Below are 24,798 nucleotides of genomic sequence, written 5' to 3'. Positions count from 1 at the left end.
TGTCTTTTTGAGATGTATGCAAATATTTTTAAAAGCTAAATAGGGCTTTTGCCAGTTTTTACAACCCGGGAATGTTTTTTTCTCAAGGACCTGGGAGCCACCTCTTTGAAATGTTAGCATCAACGAAGGCAGCCTTCCTATCGCTCCGTCTCTGTGGGAGGGCAGGAGGCTAAGTTCCACGGAGCACCTGGCTTCAAGTTGCAGACGACCTCCAGCAGTCAAGACATAAGAAATTTATTTCTCTTTTGGATAAGGACAATAAGCAAATACAAATGACCACTCCAATTACCAGCTGAATTTAGGATGGACTCTGTGCGACAAATGGTGCTGTCGGGTCCTCTCCCTCCAGAACATGGACGTAAGGGGTTGCACCTGCCTGGCTAAAGAAAAGGGTGAGATCTGCTGTCTTTGCAGTCTCTTAAGCGGACTGCCTGTGACACACACCACATTCTGCTTTAATGCTTATTTAACACTACAACTGTTTTCTTTCTCTTTTGTTCCTGTGGAGAATTTTGTTGGGCTGGCAGATTTCTTCCTTTCTACTTCCTAACAGTAGAAACCGGCCTGGTTGGAACCGGCTTTGGGAGAACTTGGACAACCCCAACGATAAGACTCAGCGCTGCCCCCCACCCCACGCATTTGCAGCAGGCGCGCGCGTCCCAGCGCAGACCTCCGGACCTCCCACACTGTCCCGCATCCCTATTTTTAGTCGCCGCAGGCAGCCGGGTCACGTGACGGGAAGGCGGGCGGTGCCTGCGAGCGCCCCGCCCCCGCCGCACGGGGAGCCGAGCCCGGGGAGTGGAGCAGCCCGGAGCGCGGAGCCGGGAGCGCGGAGCCCGCGCCCTGCGGCGGGCGGCTGGCGGCGATGAAGATCTGGAGCTCGGAGCACGTGTTCGGGTGAGGCCGGGCTGCGGGCTGCTGTGGGGTCCGGACCCGCGCCGGCTCCTGTCCCCGAGCCGCTGGGGGGGCCGCCTGGGAAAAGCCAGACCGCAGAGCCGACACTCACAGAGCCCGCCCAACCCGGCGTTGGCCGAGCCTAGATCGCGGCCTCGGCATCCTAAAAAGAGGGGCAGGCCCTCTGTCCTTCCAAGGCGTCGTTAGGTGGAGAGCGCGGAGCCGTGCATTGCTGCCTGGCGGCGGCGCCGCCGCGGGGGCGGGGGGCGAGGCGGGGACGGCCTTTTGTCTTGGGGCCGGCGGAGGGCCGAGCCCCGGGATGGATCACAGCGGCTCGTGTGGGGCCGTTGGCGGGCGCCCCTGGAGTGCATGGAGGCCGAGTGGACGCGGCGGGGAGGGAACCCAGCAGGGTGACTGCACACGCCTCAGCCCACCTAGGAGCAGGCCTGGTCTCGCCTACACACTGCTCTCAATTGGGTCGGGGGGCGCGGGGTCCTAGGGAGAGCGGAGGCCTAAAGAGCTGGCCAGGTCTTTTGCTGAAATTATGCAGGGCAGCCGATCGCAGACGTTAAGCATGCTTTATGAATGAAGGGTCCACAGCGGCCCATGAGCTCAGGAGGAAGCCAAATGTGGAGAAGGCATTTGGGGGGGCCTTCGCCCTGAGTGCATTGTGGGCATGGACTGCCTTCAAGCTAGCGTGGAAAACAGCGAACTCTTTAAAAGTACCCTCGTGACATAAGTGATATCTTCATTTTAAGTCACTACTCTGTGACACTGAAATCATTCTTTAATATTTTTTAAAGGAACAAAGATTTTTAGATTCCCTGACCTCACTTAGAGAAGCATTTCGTTTTTGGTAAAAAAACAAAAATAGTGCCTTAAAATGGAATTATTGTTTGGCCTTTTAATGTAAAATTATAATAAAAATTTGTCAAGTGATTGAAAACCTCTGAAATTGTTTTGAATGAAATCTTTAGACTCCATGGGATCCAATGTTAGTGTTGATTTTTGTGCAGCCTGCAGCCTTTCTCAGCTGGGTCTCTTTGAGAGACCCAGTGAAAGCCCCAGACAGAGTGACTCCAGGTTCTTCCCAGTTCTCCCAAGGATGGGATGTGACTGGCACTGTCTAGATACAGAGGGGAGAAGTTAAGTCATTGCATATAGTAGACGCCCAGGCTCATTTTCCTCGTGGAACTGTTGAGAAGCACTGCCCTGGAAGTTCGTGAAATGATGGTTGACAAGCGGGAGTGAATTCACAGTGTCACTGTGTCATGCCCATTTGCAGCCACTCTCCACTCCCATCCCCAGTCCCAGGCAAGTGCTAGTCTTTTTTTGTTTCTGTAGATTTGCCTTTTCTGGACATTTCATATAAATGTAATCATACAATGTGTAGTCTTCTGTGCTTGGCTTCTTTCACTTAGCATACTTTTTTTGAGGTTCACCCACGTGATAGCCTGTGTCCATACTTCATTCCTTCCCTCACTCACTTTGTATTCCTGGCACATGGCAGGTGCTCAGTGAGGGGCTGAGGAATCTCCTGGAGCCCAGATGCTCTTCCAGAATGAGGGCACTACCTGCCAAAGGAGTTCAGTCCACCCCCAGGCTGCTGTGGACTAGGCGCTGATCCTGTCATTGATTTCTGAACTTAAAAGCAAAGGGTGGTAATGCAAATTGACAGATGTGGACTGCAGCTGGCTGAGGCTGATGCGCAGTAGCCCCTGTGGCTGGCGGGCTGAGAAGGACGTAATACTGTGTGCTGGCCCAGCATCCGTAGGACAGGACAGAATCGAAAGCTGGCTTTCTGGCTGGGCTTATTGTGGAGTTTTCCCTTTGCTTAGTCCATTGAAATCCCTGTTTTGTTTTGTTCTTTTCCTTTGAGGGTTCTAGACCTTTCTTTTTCTTTCTATACAGTCCTTGTTTTCTTTTTATGTTTGTTCTATTGTCAGGTGAATATTTGATTGGAAATTAATAAATTTACTCTCGAAAGGGAAGAAGTAATTAGGCACAAAAACTTTTGGTCTTCACAAGTTTTCTTCCTGTGCCCACATCCCAAAGAAACCCCAGGGACTGGAGACCAGGCATAGCGGAGAGCAGTGTAAACACTCCTACAGAAGTGGAGAGCCCTTTGGGAGGGCCATCTGAATTAGTGTGCGTTACCTAGACAGGGTTTAAAATAGTTGAAATAGTAGCGAAAAATAGAGGACTCAAATACAAAAATACTGAAAAGGGTGTTTAAAAATGAGCAGGTTTATAGGTTTCCTCCTCACAGCATTGACTGAGGTTTCAGACCTATTACAAAATCTTCCGTAACAGAGCCAGGAAGGTCGATTTCTGGCAGGGAGTCGAGGCCACACTCCTTGGATTCCAGCAGCTCCCAGGAAAGGTCTCTAGTGGGCGATGTCCCTCTCAGGGAAGTAGGGTTTGCAGGCTTGCTATCTGGCTGGGGCAGGGAAAAGAGCTGCCCCTCTCCCCCAAACACACACCTGTTTTTAAAATAGGAAAAATTGAACAGTACAGTTAAGAGTTGAAATGCCTGTTCTCTCCTCCCCAGTGCTGTTCCCCTCCTGCTCCCTCCCCATAGGCTGACAGGATCATGAATTTGGTGGGGATTCTTCTGAAGATGTATGTTCCAAAGGTCTGTTTGACAGCGTTGATGTACGTGTTTATCCATAAACAATATGTAGTGTTTGCTGTTTTAAAATAGAAATCAATGGCATTATCTTGTACAGATCTTTTGAAAGTTTCCCTCTCTTCTCAACAGTGTTTTTGAGATCTGCGTATATATATATGTATGTATGTATAGATACACATGTATATATGTGTACACATACGTATGCATATATATCACAGCTATATAACATTCCATTGAATGAATATGTCACAATTTACCTTTTCTTTTATTAAAGGAACATTGTTTCCCCCTTCATTACAAATCACACCACAGTGACTACCCCTGTATATATTTCTGGTCCACTTAATCAAAGGCCCACTTAGGTCAGCAGTTCTCAAACTCTTCAGCCTCAGGACCTCTTTACACTCTTAGAAAATATTGTGGACCCCAGTATTTACTATATGAGAAATTAAAACTGATAAATGTTAAAATATCCATTAAAGTTAATAATAAACCCATTACATTAAAATTTATTAAGAAAATCTATATTTTCCCAAGCCCCCGGAATTAGTAAGAAGAATGGCACTGTTGTATTTTTTTTCCTGAGTTCTACAGTGTCTGGCCTAACAGAAGCCAGTCTGATGCTCCTGTCTGCTTCTGCATGCAGGGCTTGCACTCTGTTGTTTTGGTTGAAGTACCTGAGTAAGAGCCAGCCTCACACAGTATGTGAAGAAAACGCAGGTGGAAAAGGCAGAAGTATTTTAGTACGCTTTTAAAATAATTGTGGCAATTCTCTGCTACTATTACAACAAAACAAGTGATAGTTCCTCAAACTAGTTGCCATGTAAAATCTGAAGCCTGTAGTGCCGCAGCCCTTGGCCTGTCGTGTGCTTGCAATGAGTGTTTTAGCCGTGTCTGGTTTTGTGACATCTTGCAGTGGTCATTTGGAATATGTGGGGTCACCAGGTTCCAGTATGGGGCACTCATCAGGCTTATGGTAGCAGATCCAAGCTTTTTAAAATTCTGATTTTCCCTTAAAAGCTCAAATTTTATCTTTGGCAGCCGATACTATCAGTTGTTTTCCTTGAAGTGATAGGCTCACTTCATGAAGTTTTGAGAAAATGTCTGCCAAATACCCAAGTCTGAGTAACCAAAGTTTGTCCATCAGCTGTTGTTTCAAGTAGTGGAGACGGGCGGGGAAAGAACCCGCTGGGTGGCCTCACTGCCCCAACCGCTGCCCAGCGCCTCCCCGAGCGCCAGGGACCTCCAGGCCCCGCAGAAGCGCTTCCCACCTTCTTCCCGGTCCCTCGCTGCGAATAGTAACAGAAGAGCCCTCGGGATCTAGGTGTAGTTTGACAGTTGCAGTAACGATAGTTTTAAGAGACACAGGCACGGTTTTGAGCGTACAGTGGGAACGGTGACCACGGGTGGGGCGAGGCTAGAAGTTTCCCCTCCGCGGCTTTTGCAGCATCAGTGTGAATGTCAACACGGTGAAAACGGCGCATCTGTCTTCTGGCGGCCTGCAGCAGTTTTGGCCTCGCAGCCCTCCTAAAAGGGCCGGGAGCCCCCGCGTGTGCGGACCACACCTTGAGAAGCGCTGCGCTGGGCCTGGAGCTGCTTTGAGGTGCGGGAGCACTTTGCCTTGTCTGTGGCTGCCTCCTTGCATGCTTTTTTTTTTTTTTTTTAACTTATTATGTACATTTTTAAAATATGTAAAAGTAGAGAGACTAGAATAATGAGCACCCAGCGCCATCTCCCAGGTTGACAGTGGCCCTCTTGCAGTCTGGCTTCATGTGTCCCCACCCGCTGCTCCTTCCCATAGATTATTTTAGGCAAATCCCAGGCAGCATGTAATTTCATCTCATTTCGTCGTTCTGACATCTTCGCCTTCGGGAGAGCTGCCTTCGTTATTCCTTTCCGATCTCCAGTGTGGGAACCGGAATGAATCCTCACGTCCCGGCGCTGTGCTCCTGGCCTCCTGCCCTGCGGTGCTCACAGAGGCCTCCCGCCCTGGGGACGGGCTCACGCTGTGGTCACTGTGAGCTGTGGGGGGGGCCACTCCTCCTGAGGATAAACTTCAGTGAGTTCCTTGTCTGCCTAACCCAGGCAGCCGACAACCCTGACTGACCCGCTGGTCGCGCCTTGTCGATTCTCTAGGTAAACTGCTCTCTCGGGCGCTGTGCCGGTTTCTGTGTCACCACCAGTTCATGTCTTCCTGTTTTCCCACGTCCTCTGCAGCGCTTAATACTGCCCGACTTTTCAGTTTTTGCCAATCGAATGAGTGCCAGGCTATTTTCTTTAAGCAAGAAGAGTGTGATACTGACTTGCAGTACTTAAATCTTGTTATTTAAAAAATATTATTGCGTTTACCCTTTTCCTCCATTGTTGACGTCTATATTAACTTGTGTGTCGAATTATTTCTTATGTGAGTATTTTAAGGAGGTTGTATTTAATTTAAATCATCAGCTAAAAAGATGGGAGGTTTCTATATAAAAGAAACATTGTTTGATATGCTTAATACAAATATTTCTCAACTTTTAGATAGTTTTAAGTAATTTTAGAAAGTGTACCTACTCTGCTTAAACTAATGATTTTTATGGGAACAACTTTTAGAAAGTTGACTTGCGAAGCTCACAGATTATTTCATTGAGAAGACCGCCCTGTATAACCAGGGTGGAAAGTGCCTCAGCCGAGGTCCGAGGCGGTGGAGGAGGCCTCTGAGCGCAGGTGCCTGGGCTAGGAAAGCAGATGTGTCTGGGCCCCAAACCCCTCTGTCAGGCCTGCCGGCACAGCCTTATGATTGCCTCGGACTCCTCAGATAGATTTTGTTTGAATATACCTTTAATTAAAACCAAAAGAAAAACCTTTCAGTAACAGGATTAACATTGATTTTCATTTCACTCTGTGGGACACAGCATCACTGGCTCCCCCGTACTACTCTGGCACACTTTACAAATCGTAGGCATCGCCTGTTTATGCTGGCTGATTGTATTTTTCCCACCAGCCACCCATGGGACACAGTCATCAAGGCTGCTATGAGGAAGTACCCGAATCCGATGAACCCTGGCGTCGTGGGAGTCGATGTGCTGGAGCGCAGTGTGGATGGCCGCGGCCGGCTTCACAGTCACCGCCTGCTCAGTACCGAGTGGGGGCTGCCCAGCCTTGTGAAAGCGGTGAGCCCACAAGTGCTTGCCCCTGCTGGTGCCCGCATGGCCCCGGCTACACCCGCATCACCCCTCATGGTACCCTCATCTCTCCTGATGGTACCCGCATGGCCCCCACTATACCCTCATAGCCCCTGCTGGTACCCCTCATTGCCCTGGTACCCCTGCTTCAACCTGGCTGGCACCCATTTGCAAGAAATGATAACCTTCCCTTAGAGTACACACTTGGGAACTCTGGGAAGCCCAAGAGATGGTTTATCTGTAAACTTCATTTAATTATCCATTTCTGTGGCTTCAAAATGCATCCTGACCCATCTGATGTGTAGCACCGCTCCCCCGGCTCAGCACTCACCCTGGCCACCACAGAGTTCTCTCTCCTGCATCACTCCACAGTCTGGCATCCGTGTGCCCAGCCTGCCGTAACAAGATACCACAGACTGGGAGCCTCAAACAACAGACGCTTATTTCCTCACAGTTTGAGAGGCTGGAAGTCTGAGATGAAGGCGTTGGCAGGGGTGGTTTCCTCTGAGGGCCATGAGGGAAGCGTCTGTTCCAGCCTCTCCTTGGCCCCCAAACGGCCACCCTCTTCACATCGTCATCCCTCCATGCTTGCGTGTGCCTGGTGTCTCTCTCTGTGTCCTAATCTCTCCTTCTTATAAGGACACCAGGCAGGTTGGGTTAGGGCCCACCCTGGTAATCCCATTTTAACTTAATTTCCTCCTGAAAGGCCCTGTCTCCACACAGTCACACTCTGAGGTGTTGGGGTTGGGCTTCAACATAGGAATTTTGGGGAGACATTGGCCCATGACAAGTCTCTTCCACAGAGCAGGCAGGAGGTCATTGAAAAATCTGAGCATGACTTTTTGCTGCCCAGACGCACCTCTGAATTCCCCTCAACACAGAGTCGAGGCCCTGACGTGGCTGCAGCGCCCCGGTGGGCCTGCCCTGGCAGTGTCTCACCTGCTCCCTCTCCCACGGTGCTGGCCTCTCCCTGGCCCAGGGGCACATGCCTCAGTTGACCTAACCCCAAAACTCTGCATGGCGCCCCTCCCTGGCTCTGCCTCCCAGCACAGTGGCCTTCCTTGAACTGCCCCGCACCCTGTTTTGGTTTTTGTCGAAGCATTTATTACGGTCATACACTCGGCTCTCTGTGCATTCATTTGTTTGTTTACTGTCTGTCCCACATGCTAGAACAGGAGCGCCCTGGAGGAGCTGGACAGGGCTGTACATTGCTGCATCCCCAGTTGCATCAGTTGTTGACTAGATAAGTGGATTAATTAGTAAATGAAATGGCATTTTGTGTTCGATAATACAAAATGAAAATTTTAACACGTCACTATGCTAGTTTTACTTTGTTTTTCAGATTTTGGGAACCAGTAGGACTTTGACATACATCAAAGAACATTCTGTTGTGGATCCAGTGGAAAAGAAAATGGAGCTTTGTTCCACCAATGTAAGCAATGGCCTAAGATGAGACAGGTCCTTGGTATTTCTTGGTGATGGTGCGTAATGTCTTCATTTAATTTTATTTCCAGCCCACCTTTGGTCTAAGTGATCTTTTATTTTTACTAGAAAGGCTGAATTTATTTAGCAGTATTTTATTTCTCTTTCTATTCCAGTGTAATAAATTTATAGAAAAATGCACATAATGATGATTTGTCACGAAGTGAACACACCTCCTAACCAGCAGGCAGCTCAGGAGACAGAGTGCAAGCAGCCCCCAGGAGCTCCCCCTGTGCTCCTTTCCAGTACCCCTCCCCCACGATAACGGCGCTCCTGGCTTCCAACAGCCAAGATGGTTTTTAGGAATAATTTTAAAAGTGACTTTCCTCCTTCACTCTTCTCTCATTTCTCTCAATTAAAACAATCTACATTGGCCTAATGCAAACTCAAAGAATGTAGGGGGGAAACACATGGGTTAGGACCATGATTTGATAAAGTCTCTGCGGATTGTGTCAGTGTGTGCTGGAAGATTGGGTTCTGAATCTCTGCAGTCCTTGGTATACCATCTGGGACCTTTGCCAACGGCCCCCGTCCCTCGTCCCAGGCTGCGCTTCTGCATAAAGGGACAGGGAGCCTGCTGGGTGTCGCCCCACTGGCCATTCCTGACAGTTGATGTATTCTGTTCTCTCTCCTTTCCTTGGAAAATTCCACTTTGTCCTTTGTCCACTTAGTTGTCAGTAAAGAGGGATGGTTCCTGCTACAGTGAGGTCTAGAGGGAAGGGCTGGGGTTTGGAGGGGGACAGACAGTGCCTGCATCCTGCGGTTACCACTGAGTGGCCGGTGACTTCGCGTATGTCAGTTGTTAACCTTTTCTGAGTCTCACGTTCCTTGTCTAAAAAAATGAAGAACAAACCTTATAGTAGTATTATGAGGATTAATGGAGGGAAATAAGGTTTATAAAATAGCGTGCCTGGCATAAAAATATTGCACACAAAATGGTAATAGCTAATCAGAATTTAGTTGTTAATGTTGTTAAATATTTCCCTGTGTTTGTAATAACTGTAACTAATGAGGCTCTTTTCATCACTGTGTGCTCGAGAGGGGGAAAGGATTTCTTGGCCAAGCACTTTGCTGTAACAGTGAGGCGGGGGGAGGATGTCGGTGAGAGATTATCACACGAGGAAACATAAGTGCGTTAAGTTTATCATTGCTGGACGGTTATATTGCTTTTGACTACTTAGACTCTTTAAAAATGTGGTCTGTATTGGAATTGGCTCTTTGCTAAGAGGGTAAATTGGGTTAAACAGTGATAAAGTCCTAGAGCTCTGTTGTCCTTTGTAGCAGCCACATGTGGCTATTTCAGTTTAAATGAATTAGGATTAAATAAAGTAAAAGATCCAGTTCCTCAGTCACATGAGCCACGTTTCAGGTGTTCACCAGCCGCACACGTTTAATAGCTTCCACAATAGATGGCACAGATATAGGGCATTTCTATTATCACAGAAAATTCTGTGCAACAGTGCTGTTCTAGAGCTCCAGTTTTTAAATAAGTTTTAATGAAAAATATTAAAAATGTTCATGAGAGGTGAGTTGGTTGACAGGAAGCAGCCCTGGAGGAGACAGGATCGACACAGCCTTACTCGCACCGTCTGTATAGACTGAGAGTTCTGCCCCGGACAGTGTGTCCCAAGGCCAGCGTCTGCCACCAGTGGACAAGAAGCTTCTTGCTGATTTACCTGGATGCTAACCCAGGAATATTTTGTCCTTTTCTACAACTGCTTATGGTTTGGCAGTTTGAAAGTACCTTGAAGGCCAGGCCTGGCTCAGGTTTGGGCAAGGTGTGGAGAGAAGGCAGTGACAGTCTCCAGGAGTAGCCGCAACAGTTTCCTTGGGACCTAACGTGGTGGTGCCTCCGGGGCCTAAATGTTTCTTTTGTTTGGGCTCCAGTAAGTGCTGATTTGGGGATGGAAGAATATGGGCAGATGGTCTGGGAAGAAATGCAAGAGAAATAGAACCTCAAGCCATTGTTTCTTTTTTTAAGATCACGCTCACAAACTTGGTGTCGGTGAACGAGAGGTTGGTGTACACACCCCACCCGGAGAACCCTGAAATGTAAGTGGCGGCATCCTGGTGTTGGCACGTTGCACTCCAAGGTTAGGGTGGGGTGGAGCCTGCCCTCTCTCAGGGCTCTGCAGCCGCTTTCCTTCTGCTCTTCTGTAGGACCGTGCTCCAGCAAGAAGCCATCATCACCGTGAAGGGGCTCAGCCTCGGCAGCTATCTGGAAAGTTTAATGGCTAACACAATATCATCCAATGCAAAGAAGGTATAGGTCTCAGTCCCGGGCCTTGTGTGTGCTCTAGCCAAGTGCCAGCTTAAGCGGGTGAAATGTGTAGTCCCATAAGTCCTCCCGAGTGCTGGGGCCCTCCTTCTCCAGCTGAGCTCGTAATGCCACAGCAGGTTCCACGGTTACATTCAAAAGCCTCAGCAGGGAAGGCTGGCCCAGATCTGAGGGGAAAGCGTGGGGTGAACACAGAACATAAACCCAGCCGAGGCAGCTGCCACTTCAGAGAGCCAAAATAGGGTGGGCTCAGTTAACAAAACAAATCGCACACTTCAGAATGTGTTAGCATTGTCAGGCAGGATATCCGGGAATTTTAGTAGTTTCGTACTTAATAGTCATTAGGTGGCTTTGGCTGAACCTCCCCATCTATGAAGTTTCCCTGGCGTCAGCTGCCGTCTTTGCATCTCCCTCTGGCAGGATTTGGGAGTGAGCTTTGTGGAGGTGAGAGGAAAAAGGATGGATCCCAGGAGGCTGTCCTCCCCGGGTTCCTGGGTAGAGGGCTCAGCCTTAGTGAGGCAGAGACTGCTCATGGAGTCCAGGTTGCCTTCTTCTCCAGCAGAGTTGATGGAAAGAGCTTGGATGTGTGGAAGGAAGCTGTTATACAAGTTCAAGGTAATGTCACTCGCCAGAGCAGGACCTTCGCTTTTTACCTGAGCTTACCTCACAGGCTCGCCTCTTCCCCTCAGCTCTCCCCTCCTCCTTCCTCTCCTGGTTTGCTTTTGGTCAGAAGTGATTCTTCACGTTTGGGATCAGTGGGGTGCTGCCTAAGCTGGATGTCCATTCCTACCATGCGTAAGTCATGGCTCAGTGGGAACCACTTAGGGCTCGCATTTAGTCTAGTCACTAATAGAAGAGCCAGTCTGCCCTATGTTTTAGAAAAATCCAGATTTGAGAAACACTGGTGGTAGCTCAGCTTGGTTCAGGTAGGGGAGCCGCAGTGCCCAGAGCTGCACACATCGTGTCCACACTGTGAGCCTCCTGGAGGGGGACAGAACCCTACTCACCTGTGTGTGTCTTAGGGTAGGTGCTCGAAATGTTTGCTGAGAAAAAAAACTATAAAAGGAAGGGAATACTCAGGCCAGAGCCTCCTCAGGGGAAACTCAGTGGGGCCAAATAAAAGTCTTTTGTTTCACTTTATCTTAGGAATTGCTGAGTTGAAGGCCTCATAGATCGTCACTGCCTCCCCCAGCTATAGTTACCATTTGACAGCACCCCAGTTGGTTGGGGAGATGCCTGGGACAGCTGGCGGCCTGAGGCGGAGACAGGAGCTGGAGAGGCAGGTCACCCTGGGATTTGGGTGGGACAGCTCATTGAGGAGGCTGTGAGGGGGCTGCCGCTTCCCCATCCTCCTGCGCCCAGGCGGTGATGGCGAGGACGAGGGCGCTGGTGTCGGCGTAGCCCAAGCTGGTGCGAGAATTTAAGGCAGCAAGCATACCCCCTGCTTGCTGAGCTTGAGAAACAGCCTGCATACAGTGAAAGACAGTTCACGAACGGTTACTGCTGTGTCCCCCTGAAAACAGCAGCGCTTTCCTTCCGCCCGTTCAATGACAGGCTGTAGCTTGCCGTCTGCGGTGAGAGGCAGAGTTTCTCACGCCATGTTGAAATCTTTCTGTGTTGCTCCAGGGGTGGGCTGCTATTGAGTGGATAATTGAGCATTCTGAAAGCGCTGTGAGCTAACGGGGTCCGCGCCTGCGCCTGGTGACAAACGGCGGTAACTACAGTGCTCTTTACCCTGGGGGAGCGTTTAGCTCCTGCTCCCTGTGTGCATGGTGTGCGGTGCTGGGAGGGGGTTTACAAGAGGCAGCTGCTTGTGTCTCCAGCCCTGTGCTCCTTAGTATCTTAGTAGTGGAAAAAAATCACTAGGTTCACCTTCTCCCTAATTCATTTCCCTGTTTCATGGCAGGATTTATTGTCAAGGGAAACTCGAACATTTGTCAGCGCGTCTCCAATGAAGGCGGTTCGGCTTCCGCCAGCTGTTCTCAGTGCTTGGTGCCTGAACACGTCCTCTAACCTGTGCGTCATTCGTGAGGAGCCTTTCACTAGGAGGTCCGCACAGTGTTAAAGCTGATCTGACGGGAGGCCTTTTTCATTTTGGGTAGGGTTTGAATATTTGCACACGTTCTCATCAAGAACGCCCTGTGCCCTTGCGGCAGCGAGGCAGCGAGGGGGACCGCGGCTCACCTCCTTGCTCGCTGCCAGCCAGCCGTGCGACTGCCACTGGCCGTTTGCTTTTAGTGGCAAAAGCCATTTCTAGCATCGTCTTGAGCTTCACAAACATTCCTTGGTTTCCTGGGCCACCAGTAGAAACGGATTTGACACTTAGTTAGCAGTCACCTTCATGCTGCGTAGGAAAGGCAGGGTATCCTGTGTCCTGTGTTTAGGGAATCCTTGTACTCCTGCCTTGAAATTCCTCACCCTGTTAACTTTCCACGCTGTGCTGCTCTGGGCCCCGCTTCCCACGGTCGGTCCGTCTGTCTGCAGCATGCGTGTATGCACTTGGTGCCTCAGTCAGCAGTGAGAGCCGACTGGTTCAGGCTTCTTTGATTAAGTCATTGAAGCTTAGGTTTGCCAGAGACCTTCACCGTGAACCCAAGGTCATGAGCTGCCACTGGGTCTCTCTTCCTCCATGGATGCACTGCTGAGGTGACCACATGTAGGGAGCCCGCCTGCCTGGGGAGCACAGTGTGTGTGGGCAGTGTGGTGTGTGTGATGGTGGCACTTGGAATTGAGGACTCTGTCACATTCTGTTTCCTCATAAACCAGAGCTAAACTGCCTCAATCTTTAATCAGATACATCGCCCCCCAAAAAAATGAAAGAGGAAAGAAAAAAAGAGAAGGAAAGAAAGAAAATGAATGAAAGGAAGGAAGGAAGAAAGAAGTGAGTCCTGAATATGGTTCACCGGCCCAGTCTGGAAGAGGTGTGGAATCTGCTGGAATCTTCCGCCTGCCGCTCACGGCCTCCGCCAGGCTCCTCCGTCGTGACCTCACGGCACAGGAGGCCCGGCCATGGCGCAGGCGGAGTGCTCGTCCGTTGCAGAGAGAGACTCGGTGGTAGGGCAAGGGCTGCAACGCCCTGCCTGTCCCCCGGCCGCTGAGCCAGCAGGTGGGGAGCCGGCCCCGCCCGCAGCCCAGCACCCCCACCCCGTGCCGGTGTGTCCTCGTGCTGCTCTTGTGCCTGGTCTGTTTCCCCCCAGCTGCAGCTCCCACATCTGTCCTGCCAACTCTTGGGATCTTACTAAACAGCTTCTCTCTTTTCAGATCCGTTTCCGTCCCGTGCCCCTTAATCAGCAGTCTTCACTGCCAGTCTCTTCACACATAGCTGGCCACCATCTGTCACCTCAGGTGCTGTCTCTGTGCATCCTTCTCTTCCCCTCATCAGTGTGTGCAGATCTGCGCACTAGAGTAGGGGCGTCTGCCAGCCACAGTGACGCGTGCGGTTGGAGTACCGTGAGCTCTCCGCTCAGAGACAGTCAGCTCGGTCCAGAGCAGTGTTCCGCCCTCGGGCCACAGCCCCCTTGTCCTGCCCACCTGGGCCCAGTGACCCCCAGGGCTGAAGGCCCGTGTTACTTCTCACCCTTCAGCCCTGGCCACAGGAAGGCTCGCTCACCCAGAGCCGTGTTAGGAGGCAGTGCACGAGTGCTTGTGAGTTTAAGCCGTCTCTTAGCTCTGAGGTTCTTCCACTTGGGAGTTTTAACTTTCCCATTTTCAAAAGTAAAATGTAAAATCTCTTTCAGTATGTTTCAAATTATAAAAACTTGAGCGAAGGCCTCTTCCGTAACGGATGGGTAGAACTGTATTCTGTTTGTTAGCTCTTGCTTTTTCTTTGATAATAGTACTTCTAATCCAAAATGAAATTAAATTCATTTATATATTTACAGAATATGTTATGCACATAGCTTAAGGTAAAATACAGTTAAAAGGTTTATGGCAAAAAAAATCCCTCTTATCCGGTCTGCAAAGCCCGCTTCCACCCTTCCCATGGGACTCAGATCTTTTGGCCATTTCTGGCATTTACTGCTAGATTTCTAAATAAATAAGCATATTCTGCTATTTCTTCATTCAACAATTTTTGATGTCATCTGCTGACTTCCTCTTGTGGTAGATTAGTATTTTCTCTCTCTTACTTCTTCTTCCCTTCCCCCAATTCCCCAGTATAGCTATATTGTAATTTATGGTTAAAAGCACATGGAGTTTCCATAATTTTGAAAATACATAACTATTGTTTATTGCCCAGCCAAGCAATATACTGTAATTACATTTTCTTTCTCATATAACTGTTTTTTTTTCCTTTGAAGGTAATAATTGTCTTACTCTTTTCATCCATTTACTTTTATTTTTTAGGAGTCTCTGGCTGAGTCCTTCCACACTCTTCACCCATTCTCTGCAGTAACATCATTGTCCAAGGTCAGACCTTTTGGGAAGCACACCCCTTTCGGGTTTCCCTGGCACCGCCCTTCCTGGAAGCCAGGACTGGCTCTCCTCTGGCTGAGCAGCTATGTCATCTTTCCTGGGCATTTCCTTGGCCCTTCTCCTCTCCTGGAGCCCTTGTCTCCTAGATTCCCTGCTTCCTCTCTCTGTCCTATCACAAAATGGGAAAGCACATATGTAGTAGCTTCTAAGACTTGGCACATCTGAAAATGTCTCTTCTCTTCTCCTGCTTCATTTATATCTTGGCTGGATGTATAATTCCAGATAAAAATACTTTCACTCAGAATTTTGAAGGCATTGCTCCATTGTTTTCCACTCCAATTCTTGATCCTCTGTATGTGACTTTTTCCTCTCTGAAAGCTTTTAGGATTTCTTTATCCCTGATTTTTTTTTTTAAAGATTTTATTTTTCCCTTTTCTCCCCAAAGCTCCCCCCCCAGTACATAGTTGTATATTTTTAGTTGTGGGTCCTTCTAGTTGTGGCATGTGGGATGCCGCCTCAGTATGTCTTGATGAACGTTGCCATGTCCGCGCCCAGGATCTGAACTGGCGAAACCCTGGGCCACTGAAGTGGAGCATGTGAACTTAACCACTCAGCCATGGGGCCCTATCCCTGATGTTTTGAAATTTTATATGACTAAGCCTTGTTTGAAGTTATCTTTTAAAATTCACTGTGCTGCATTATGTGTGTTAAATTCCTGGTTTTGATATTGTACTATAATTATGTAAGATGTTACTGAGGGGATGTGGGTGAAAGGTACACAGGACATTCCTGTGCTATCTTTGTAGCTTCCTGTGAATCTATAATAATTTCAAAATTAAAAGTTAAAAAAATGTATAAATAGTGACATCATGGAAAATGGCAGAGGTGGACATTCCAAGAATCAGCCCCTCCAATGAAACAGTCGATAAGCTAGCAAGAAATGACAAACTCAACTTTTGTAGAACTCTGGATTTTAATCAGATACTTAAACCAACTAGGGGAGTGCCTAATGAATCTTAAGTGACCTACCCTGCAGATTTTGGACTTCCCAGCCTCCATAATCATGTGAGCCAATTCCTTAAAATAAATCTCTCTCTCTCTCTTTTTCCAAACAGACATTCTATTGGTTCTGTTTCTCTGGAGAACCTTGACTAATACACTATTGAAGCTAAATTCGTGTCAATTCAAACTAGATTTTTTTAACTTAAGATGTTAATTATAATCACTAGGGTAACCAGTAAGAAAATAACTAAAAAATTATACAGAAAAAGAAACAAAGGGGAAATCAAAATGGTATACTAGAAAAAAAAGAAAATCAGTCAAACACAACAGAAGGCAGTGTGGAAAGAATTCAAGAACAAAAAGTCATAAAATTTATAGAAAACAAATAGCAAAATGTAAGAAGCTAGTGCTTCCTTAGCAATAATTACTTTAAAGGTAAATAGGTAAAATTCATCAATTAAAGGACAGAGATTGGCAGAGTGGATGAAAAAACATGATACTACTATATATGTTGCCTAGAAAAGACTCACTTTAGATCCAAAGACACAAATAGGTTGAATGTGAAAGGATGGAAAAAGATATTCCGTGCAAAAGAGAGCTGGGGTGGGCATACTTATATCAGAAAAAAATAGACTTTAAGTAAAAAATTATTATGAGACAAAAAAGGACATATATTGACAAGAGGGTCCATTCATCAAGAAGATAAAAGTTACAACCATATACATACCAAACTACAGAACCCGAAAATATATGAAGCAAACATTAGCAGAACTGAAGGGAAAAATAACAATTCTATAATAATAGTTGGAGACTTCAAGAATTCACATTCAATAATGGATAGGACATCTAGACAGAGATCAGTAAGAAAATGAGGACTTGAACAACACTGTAAACTAACTTGACCTAACAGACATATAGAAAACACTTCCTCCAGAAAGAGCAGAATACACATTTTTATCCAGAGCACATGGAATATTCTTCAGGATAGACCATATGTTAGGCCAAAAAACAAGTCTCAATAAATTTAAGAAGATTGAAAGCATATAAAGTATCATTGGTGATTACAGTGAAATGAAATTAGAAATCAATAGCATAAGGAAAACTGGAAGTTTCACAAATATGTGGCATTTAAAAAACATACTTCTAATAACCAGTGAGTCAAAGAAGAAATTACAAGTGAAGTTATATTTTGAGATGAATGAAAATGAAAACACAACATATGAAAAACTTATGAGATGCAATGAGGGCAGTGCTCAGAAGGAAATTCATAGTTACAAAAACCTTCATTAAAAAAAGAAGAAAGGGGGCCAGCTTGGTGGTGCAGCTATTAAGTTCACACATTCTGCTTCAGTGGCCTGGGGTTCGCTGGTTTGGATCCCAGGTGCAGACATGGCACTGCTTGGCAAGCCATGCTGTGGCAGGCGTCCCACTTATAAAGTAGAGGAAGATGGGTATGGATGTTAGCTCAGGGCCAGTCTTCCTCAGCAAAAATAGGAGGATTGGCCACAGATGTTAGCTCAGGGCGAATCTTCCTCAAAAATTAATTATATTTTTAAAAAAGAGAAAGATCTCAGATAGTTTACCTGATTTAAGGACTAGAAAAAAAAAAAGAACAAAGTAAACCCATAGCTTGCAGAAGGAAAGAGATGATCAAGATTAGAGAGCAGACAAAATAGAGAATAGAAAAGCAATAGAATTATTGAAGCTAGAAGTTGTTTCACTGAAAAGATCATTGAAATTGGAAAACCTTTTAGTAAGACCAAGAAAAAGGATTCAAAATAAAAAAATCAGAAATAAAAGTGGAGGCATTACTACAGACATTATAGAAATAAAAGAATATAAGAGAATACTAGGAATAATTATATACCAACAAATTAGATAACCTAGGTGAGATGGACAAATTCCTAGAAACGCAAATTACCAAAACTGATTAAAGAGGAAATAGAAAATCTCAACAGACCTATAACAGGTAAAGAGATTGAATCAGTAATTTAAGACCTCCCAACAAAGAAAGGTCTAAATATTAAAGAAGAATTAACACCAATCCTTTGTAAATTCTTCCCAAAAATAGAGGAGGGAATACTTCCTAACTCATTCTGTAAGACCTATATTACCCTGATACCAAAGCTAGGCAAAGGCACTCCCAGAAAATAACACTTCAGACGAATATCTTTTATGAATACTGATGCAGAAATCCTCAACAAAATACTAGCAAGCTGAATCCAACAGTGTATTAAAAGGATATACAGCATGACCAAGTGGGATTTATCCCAGGAATGCAAGGGTGGTTCAACATACAAAAATCAATCACTGTAATATACCTTAGTAATAGAACTAAGGGGAAAACCCCCACATGATCATCTCAACTGATGCAGAAAAAGCATTTTTTTTTTAAAGATTTATTTTTTTCCTTTTTCTCCCCAAAGCCCCTCAGTACATAGTTGTATATTCTTCATTGTGGGTCCTTGTAGTTGTGGTATGTGGGACGCTGCCTCAGCGTGGCTTGATGAGCAGTGCCATGTCCGCACCCAGGATTCGAACTGACGAAACACCGGGCCACCTGCAGCGGAGCGCATGAACTTAACCACTCGGCCATGGGGCCAGCCCCCTTTTTTTTTTTTTTTTTAAAGATTTTATTTTTCTCCTTTTTCTCCCCAAAGCCCCCCGGTACATAGTTATATATTTCGTTGTGGGTCCTTCTAGTTGCGGCATGTGGGATGCTGCCTCAGCGTGGTCTGATGAGCAGTGCCATGTCCGCACCCAGGTTTCGAACCAATGAAACACTGGGCCGCCTGCAGCAGAGCGCGCGAACTTAACCACTCGGCCTCGGGGCCAGCCCCGATGCAGAAAAAGCATTTGACAAAACTTAACACCCTTTCATGATGAAAACACTATTCTAGGAATAGAAATAGTAATTCTAGAAATATTCTAGGAATAGGAATAGAAGGGAACGTCCTCCACATAGTAAAGGGCATTTATGAAAAACTCACAGCTAACATCCTGCTCAGACAGACATCTTTCACTCCAAGATAAAGAATAAGAGAAAGATGCTCATTTTCACCACTGCTCTTCAACACAGTACTGGAAGTTCTAGCCAGAGCAATTAGATAAGAAAAAGAAATATTAGGCATCCAAACTGGAAAGGAAGAAGTAATAGAAGTATCTCTATTCACAGACAATATGATCCAGTATGTAGAAAATCCCAAAGAATCCACAAGAAAGCTACTAAAGGAATTCAGCAAAATTGCAGTGTACAAGATCAATACAAAAAAATCAATGTATTTCTTTACAATAGCCATGAACAATTTAAAAATAAAATTAAGAAACCTACCCAATTTACAACTGCATCCAAAAGAATAAAATACATAGAAATAAGTTAAAGCAAGAAGGTGAAGGACTTGTACACTAAAGATTGCAAAACATTGAAAGAAATTAAAGAAGACAAATAAATGGAAAGACATCCATTGTTCATGGATTGAAAGACTTAGTATTAAGATGACAATACTATCCAAAATGTTCTATGGATCAATCTAATCCCTATCAAAATGCCTACAGCTTTTTTTTTTTTCCCCCAGAAATGGAAAGCCAATCCTCAAATTCATATGGAATTGTAAGGGACCCTGAATAACCAAAACAGTATTGAAATAGAACAACAAAGTTGGAGGGCTCACATTTCCCAATTTCTTGCAAAGCTATAGTAATCAAAACAATTTGGGACAGGCATAAAGATAGACATATAGACCAATGGAATAGAATTGAGAGTCCAGAAATAAACCTGTGTATCTATGGTCAATTGATATTCAACAAGGGTGCCAAAAGAATTTAATGGGAGAAAGAATAATGTCTTCAACAAATGGTGCTGGGACAACTGAATATCTACATATAAGAGAATGAAGTTCGACTATTAACTTACATACAAAAACTAACTGAAAATGGATCAAAGACCTAAATATAAGAGCAAAACCCATAAAATTCTTAGAAGAAAACATAGGGGTAAATATTCATGACCTTGGATTTGGCAATGGGTTCTTAGATATGACAACAAAAGCATGAGCAACAAGAGACAAAATAGATAAATTCGACTTCATCAAAATAAAAGCTTTTTTGCATCAAAGGACACTATCAAGAGAGTGAAAAGACAACCTAGAGAATGGGAGAAAAATTGCAAATTGTATATCTGATAAGGGTCTCTTAGCCAGAATATATATAGAACTCTTACAACTCAACAATAAAAAGAGAACCCAATTTAAAAATGGGCAAAGAATCTGAATAGACATTTCTCCAAAGAAGATATGGAAAATAACAAGCACTGGAAAAGATGCGGAGAAATTGAAACCTTTGTTCGTGCTGGTGGTAATGTAAAATGGTATAGTCACTCCACTCCTAGTTATATACCCCAAAGTACTGAAAACAAGTACTCAAATACTTGTACACGAATGTTCATAGCAGCACTATTTACAGTAGCCAAAAGGTGGAAATAACTCAAATGTCCTTCAACTGATGAATGGAGAAACAAATGTGGTATATCCATACACTGGGATATTATTCAGCCATAAAAAGGAATGAAATACTGATACATACTACAACGTGGATGCATCTCTAAAACATTATGCTAAGTTTGAATAATGAGAGAAGCCAGACACCAAAGGCCACATACTGTATGATTCCGTTTATATGCAATATCTATAATGGGTAAATCCATACAAATGGAAAGCAGCTTGGTTGTTGCCAAGGGCTGGGGGGAGGGGCAAATGGGGGAAATCTGCTTAATGGGTATGGGATTTCCTTTGGGGGTGATGAAAATGTTTTGGAACTAGACAGAGGAGGTGTTTGCACAACAGTGTGAATGTACTGAATACCACTGAATTGTATACTTTAGAATGGTTAACTTATGTGAATTTCACCTCAGTAAAAAAGAAAAAAATATGAATAAATACATGCGTGTATACATACATAAAGCTGAGGTCAGGTCAGCAAGGCATCGAAAAAAATCGCGTTGGGAATGTGGTGGTGCCTTTGGTTCCGGTAGTGATTTCTTTGATAATTTCCCCATCATTCTCTCTCTTCTCTTTTTCTGGAAGTCCTCTTAGTCATATGTTGAGCTTCCTGGATTGATCTTGTAATTTTCTTATATTTTCTCTCCTCTTTGTTCTCCCTTATGGGAGATTTCCTGGACTTTATCTTCCAACCCTTCCACTAATTTTTATTTTGGCAAACTGTATTTTTAATTTCTGTCTTTCCTGTTCATTATCACATCTCGTTCTTGCTTCACAGATGTAGCGTCGTAGCTCCTCTCTCTGCAGAAATAAGTGCGAAGTGAAGCTTTCTTGTGTGTCAGCGTCTCCTCCACGTCCCTTCCCATCGCAGGCTTTCCTCAGATGTCTCTTCATACTGACATGCCCCAAACCCCGCGAGAGCTCCGGGTGGAGCGCGAGGCTTGCTGGGGCTGGGCTTCACTGTCGGGTGTGCTGTGACTTCTTCCTTGAACCCCAAAGCCCTTTTCTCTAGATTGGTTCAGTTTCTCCCAATGAGACTCAGCCTTTTGGAGGAGGCGGGGGTGTGTCTGTGTTTACCTAGGGGTCTAAGAGCCCAGGCTGTGAAATTACCCCTTCCAGCCTGTCCCCTGCCCTCCTCTGCGTGCCCTTTCTCTGGACAGTCCCCAGGCTCTGACGGCTCCTGTCCGACCGCCCTCCGCTGCATCACTGCTCCTCCCTCTGCTTTCCACCTTCACGTGTGGGCTGGGAGGCTGCTGCCTCCGTGTAGTTTCTGAAGTTTGTGTTTCTGGTTTTTTTCCTTATAGTTTTGTGGACATTTCAGAGATAAGGGCAAAAGGTCTTTTTCCCCACCATGTCGAAATCAAAGTTCTGTTCACTTTTATAAACAATATTAATTGAAAAAAATACATAAAAGCAATCCATGTTTATGGTTAAAAAAAAAAGATACAGGAGTCTCTGGGGAAGAGTGAAGTCCTCCCCAGGAGGAAGACTAACTGGCCTCTGCCAGTTGACTCCCGACTTTTAAGGCTTCCGGAAATGTTTGCTGCACATGCAAGTATGTGTGTGGTTTTTTCTTTTCTTTCTTTTATTAAACACAGATGGGATCATACTGTGTACATTGTTTTGTGTCTTTTTCTACATTATCTTGCAAAGTCCCCTCTTTCGGATTAGCTGTATGATAGCACTGCAGTCTTAATTCCTGAAGGACTCGAGGGCTCCTTGCAGGTAAGTGCTGGGTCTGCACAGGCGGTGGGTGCAGGTGGAGCGGCCTGCGTGCTGGGGCATGCTGGGGACCGCCCTCTGGGCGTGCATCTCTTACAGACGCTGTGTGAACACTTTCTCCAGTGACAACCTCTTGTCCCACTTGTAGGTAACTCTGCTCCATTCAAGGTGACTCTGTATACCCTGGTAGAGGTAATGGTCTAAAAACTGTCATGTAGGGAGTTCTGTTCTAGAGGGAAACATATACTGTTTTTTTTTGAGGAAGATTAGCCCTGAGCTAACATCTGCTGCCAATCCCCCTCTTTTTTGCTGAGGAAGACTGGCCCTGAGCTAACATCCATGCCCGTCTTCCTCTACTTTATATGTGGGACGCCTGCCACAGCATGGCTTGATGAGCGGTGTGTAGGTCTACACCTGGGATCTGAACTGGCAAACCCAGGGCCACTGAAGGGAAACATGTGAACTTAACCGCTGCGCCACCTGGCTGGCCTGGAAACATGGACATTTGCGATTTTGGAAACCACATTTTTGAAGCAGGGAAAGAGTGTCAGAAAGGGTAGATTCTCCTGAATGCTCTACAATGACTCGGGGGTGCAGAGGTCCCTGGTGTAGTTTGGGAGGAAGATCGCATTTTTAGGGCAAGGACAGTTACAGCTGGCAGTCATTTGGCCACTTCAGACTTTTGGTGGCTTCAGGTGGAGTGAAAATAAGCACATAATTATGTTAGGTTTTTTATTCTCCTGTGCTTTCCATTATACTAAATGTAAGTTTTTTTCTTGAGCGTGTCAGTCATTAAGTAACAAAGTAATAGTGATTATTTGCAAAATTTGTTTAGTGTAAAAAAGTTTGGCTTTGGTCTGGAAGTGGATTCAGTGTTTATTTGTACCACTGTTTACATAGGCACAAAAGCAAATGTTGTATGACAAAATATCGTAAAAGTTGAGTGCAAGTAGCCTTGTGAAATTTAACCTTGATTTCTAATTTGAGAAAATATTCAAATGTTCCACTTTAATCATATACTATTGTTTCATAACGAATGTCTGTCGCCACTGCTGTCACACTGACATTCAGCAGGTACCCCACCTCGTTTCCTGAGGTGCCCTCTGGCAGGAGTTTTAGAGCACAAGCGCGCTGGCACCTGACAGAGGCCTTCTTCGTCTCGCGTGTTTGGATGTGGACACATCCCCCTGGGAGGGTCCTCAGTGCTGTTCTCTCGGCAGGGTCGCGAGGCCTTGGAGTGGGTGATCTGCCGACTTAACATGGAATTGGAAGGCCTGGGGGCCCCGGCCTGCGCCAGAGCGTGAAGCCGCGGCGCGCTCCCTGCGCCCAGGACACGGAGACAGAGGCCGAGCAGCAAGTCGCTGGGCGTTCAGCATCCACCCTGGACACTCGCTGGACATGTGGTTTGCCGGAAGGGGCATTCGGGATCAGTGAGTGCCTAGAGACGTTTAGGAAGGGGACTCCAGAAAGGCAGTGAATTTGCTCCATGTTGGCCTATAGCTTACCTTTACCATTTTTTCTTTTTTTGGTGGAAAAGTTTTGTTTACTAAACAAGAAGTTAATTTAAATCTTTGATGTCCCTTCCCCAGAAACCATAGTATGAGAGTGAAAAAGGGGGTAACTTTCTCCCACTCTATAACGTGCAACATTCAGATAGAAGTTTCTTATGGGTTTTGATGCCCAGGTTTGCTGTGATCATAGACCATGGATATTCCCCTTGGCTTTCTCAGAAAGGACGCTGTTTCAGGGGCTGGAGTGTTTTAACGATGCAGAGCCTGAGGTTGCCTTTGGGAGCTTGTTAATACTACGGATTTCAGGCTTTCAGGCCCAGGGATTCTGCCAGGTCCAGGCTGTGGCTCATCGCATCAGGTGGGAGCTCACCTGGCTGAGGAGCGCCGAGCCTTCCAACCAGTGCTGGGGACTGGCCTCTGCTCCGCTGCCCTGCCAGTGCCGAAGCTTTGAGTTATATGGACATCACAGCCGTTCTGCATGCACACTTAATTTATTTACCAGATTTTATTCTCTTTCACTGACCACAGACCTTAGATTTAATTTAGGAGATGGGTTTTTAATTACATGTATATAGCAAGTCAAATAAAACATCCCTATTTCACTTTAGTCTCTGAACATGAAATGGGACACAGTTTTCCTTATGTTTTAACCAAACCAACCAGTTTAGGTTTTTTAGAGGAGAAATGAGTATAAGAAGAAACTGATTATTTTGATAATGTCATATTACTTGCCTAAAATTTTATTTTTTGCCAAAAGCACAGCAGTCAGTCCAGAATTCTGCGCCTCTCTTTAGTTTCCAGTACTGCATCCCTGTTTTTGTGGCCGTGAGTTTGGTAGGAATAAAGGTTGAATGCACTAGTTACTGTGTCAACTCTTCTGATAAACCAGAAGTTACTGGAATGGAGGTCAAGAGAAACTAGAGTGTTCCCTTGGAAGCTGGGCTTTCCAGAGCTGTGTGAGCCCACAGGCCCCCGGGCTCCCTGTGTCGGTGCCTGCCCTGTGGTTTGGGAGCTAATGCCGTAGTACTGTTAGCGAAGGAGCAGCGCGGGAGCTCTCTGGAACCAGAGGCCTCCCCTCTGGTAGGCAAAGTGATGGCACTAAATATTCTTTGAAGACTCTTGCACTCATTTGGCATTAGAACCAGCCATTATAACTGTATCTGTCTAATTCGGCAGTGGCTTTTTGTCTTCTCAAGAGTGTGAC

The 24,798-nt window shown here is 45.9% G+C and overlaps 1 protein-coding gene across 24 annotated transcripts; it reads left to right on the top strand.

The window, feature by feature from the left end:
* The first annotated feature begins 743 nt into the window (after window positions 1-743).
* PRELID3A (PRELI domain containing 3A) lies at window positions 744-24,453 on the top strand. 24 transcript variants are annotated; one of them, XR_011542564.1, is made up of 11 exons: window positions 744-897; window positions 6,510-6,678; window positions 8,033-8,122; window positions 10,154-10,224; window positions 10,333-10,435; window positions 10,871-11,065; window positions 12,077-12,164; window positions 12,357-12,548; window positions 13,244-13,556; window positions 13,712-13,795; window positions 14,795-15,564. XR_011542564.1 is itself a non-coding variant. In XM_070629598.1 (8 exons), the coding sequence occupies exons 1-8, from the start codon at window positions 866-868 to the stop codon at window positions 13,308-13,310; spliced, it is 870 nt and encodes a 289-aa protein (XP_070485699.1). In that variant the 5' UTR covers window positions 744-865; the 3' UTR covers window positions 13,311-15,979. The 24 variants fall into 24 exon arrangements, 16 of the variants coding, with proteins under 16 accessions (XP_070485699.1, XP_070485700.1, XP_070485703.1 ...); XR_011542565.1 differs by lacking the exons at window positions 13,712-13,795; window positions 14,795-15,564 and adding an exon at window positions 23,304-24,453; XR_011542563.1 differs by having other exon boundaries at window positions 12,357-12,499; window positions 13,244-15,979.
* The last annotated feature ends 345 nt before the right edge of the window (window positions 24,454-24,798 follow it).

Source organism: Equus przewalskii, chromosome 7, assembly GCF_037783145.1.
Source record: "Equus przewalskii isolate Varuska chromosome 7, EquPr2, whole genome shotgun sequence".
NCBI classification, from domain to species: domain Eukaryota; kingdom Metazoa; phylum Chordata; class Mammalia; order Perissodactyla; family Equidae; genus Equus; species Equus przewalskii.
This window is presented reverse-complemented; position numbering and strand designations above follow the sequence as displayed.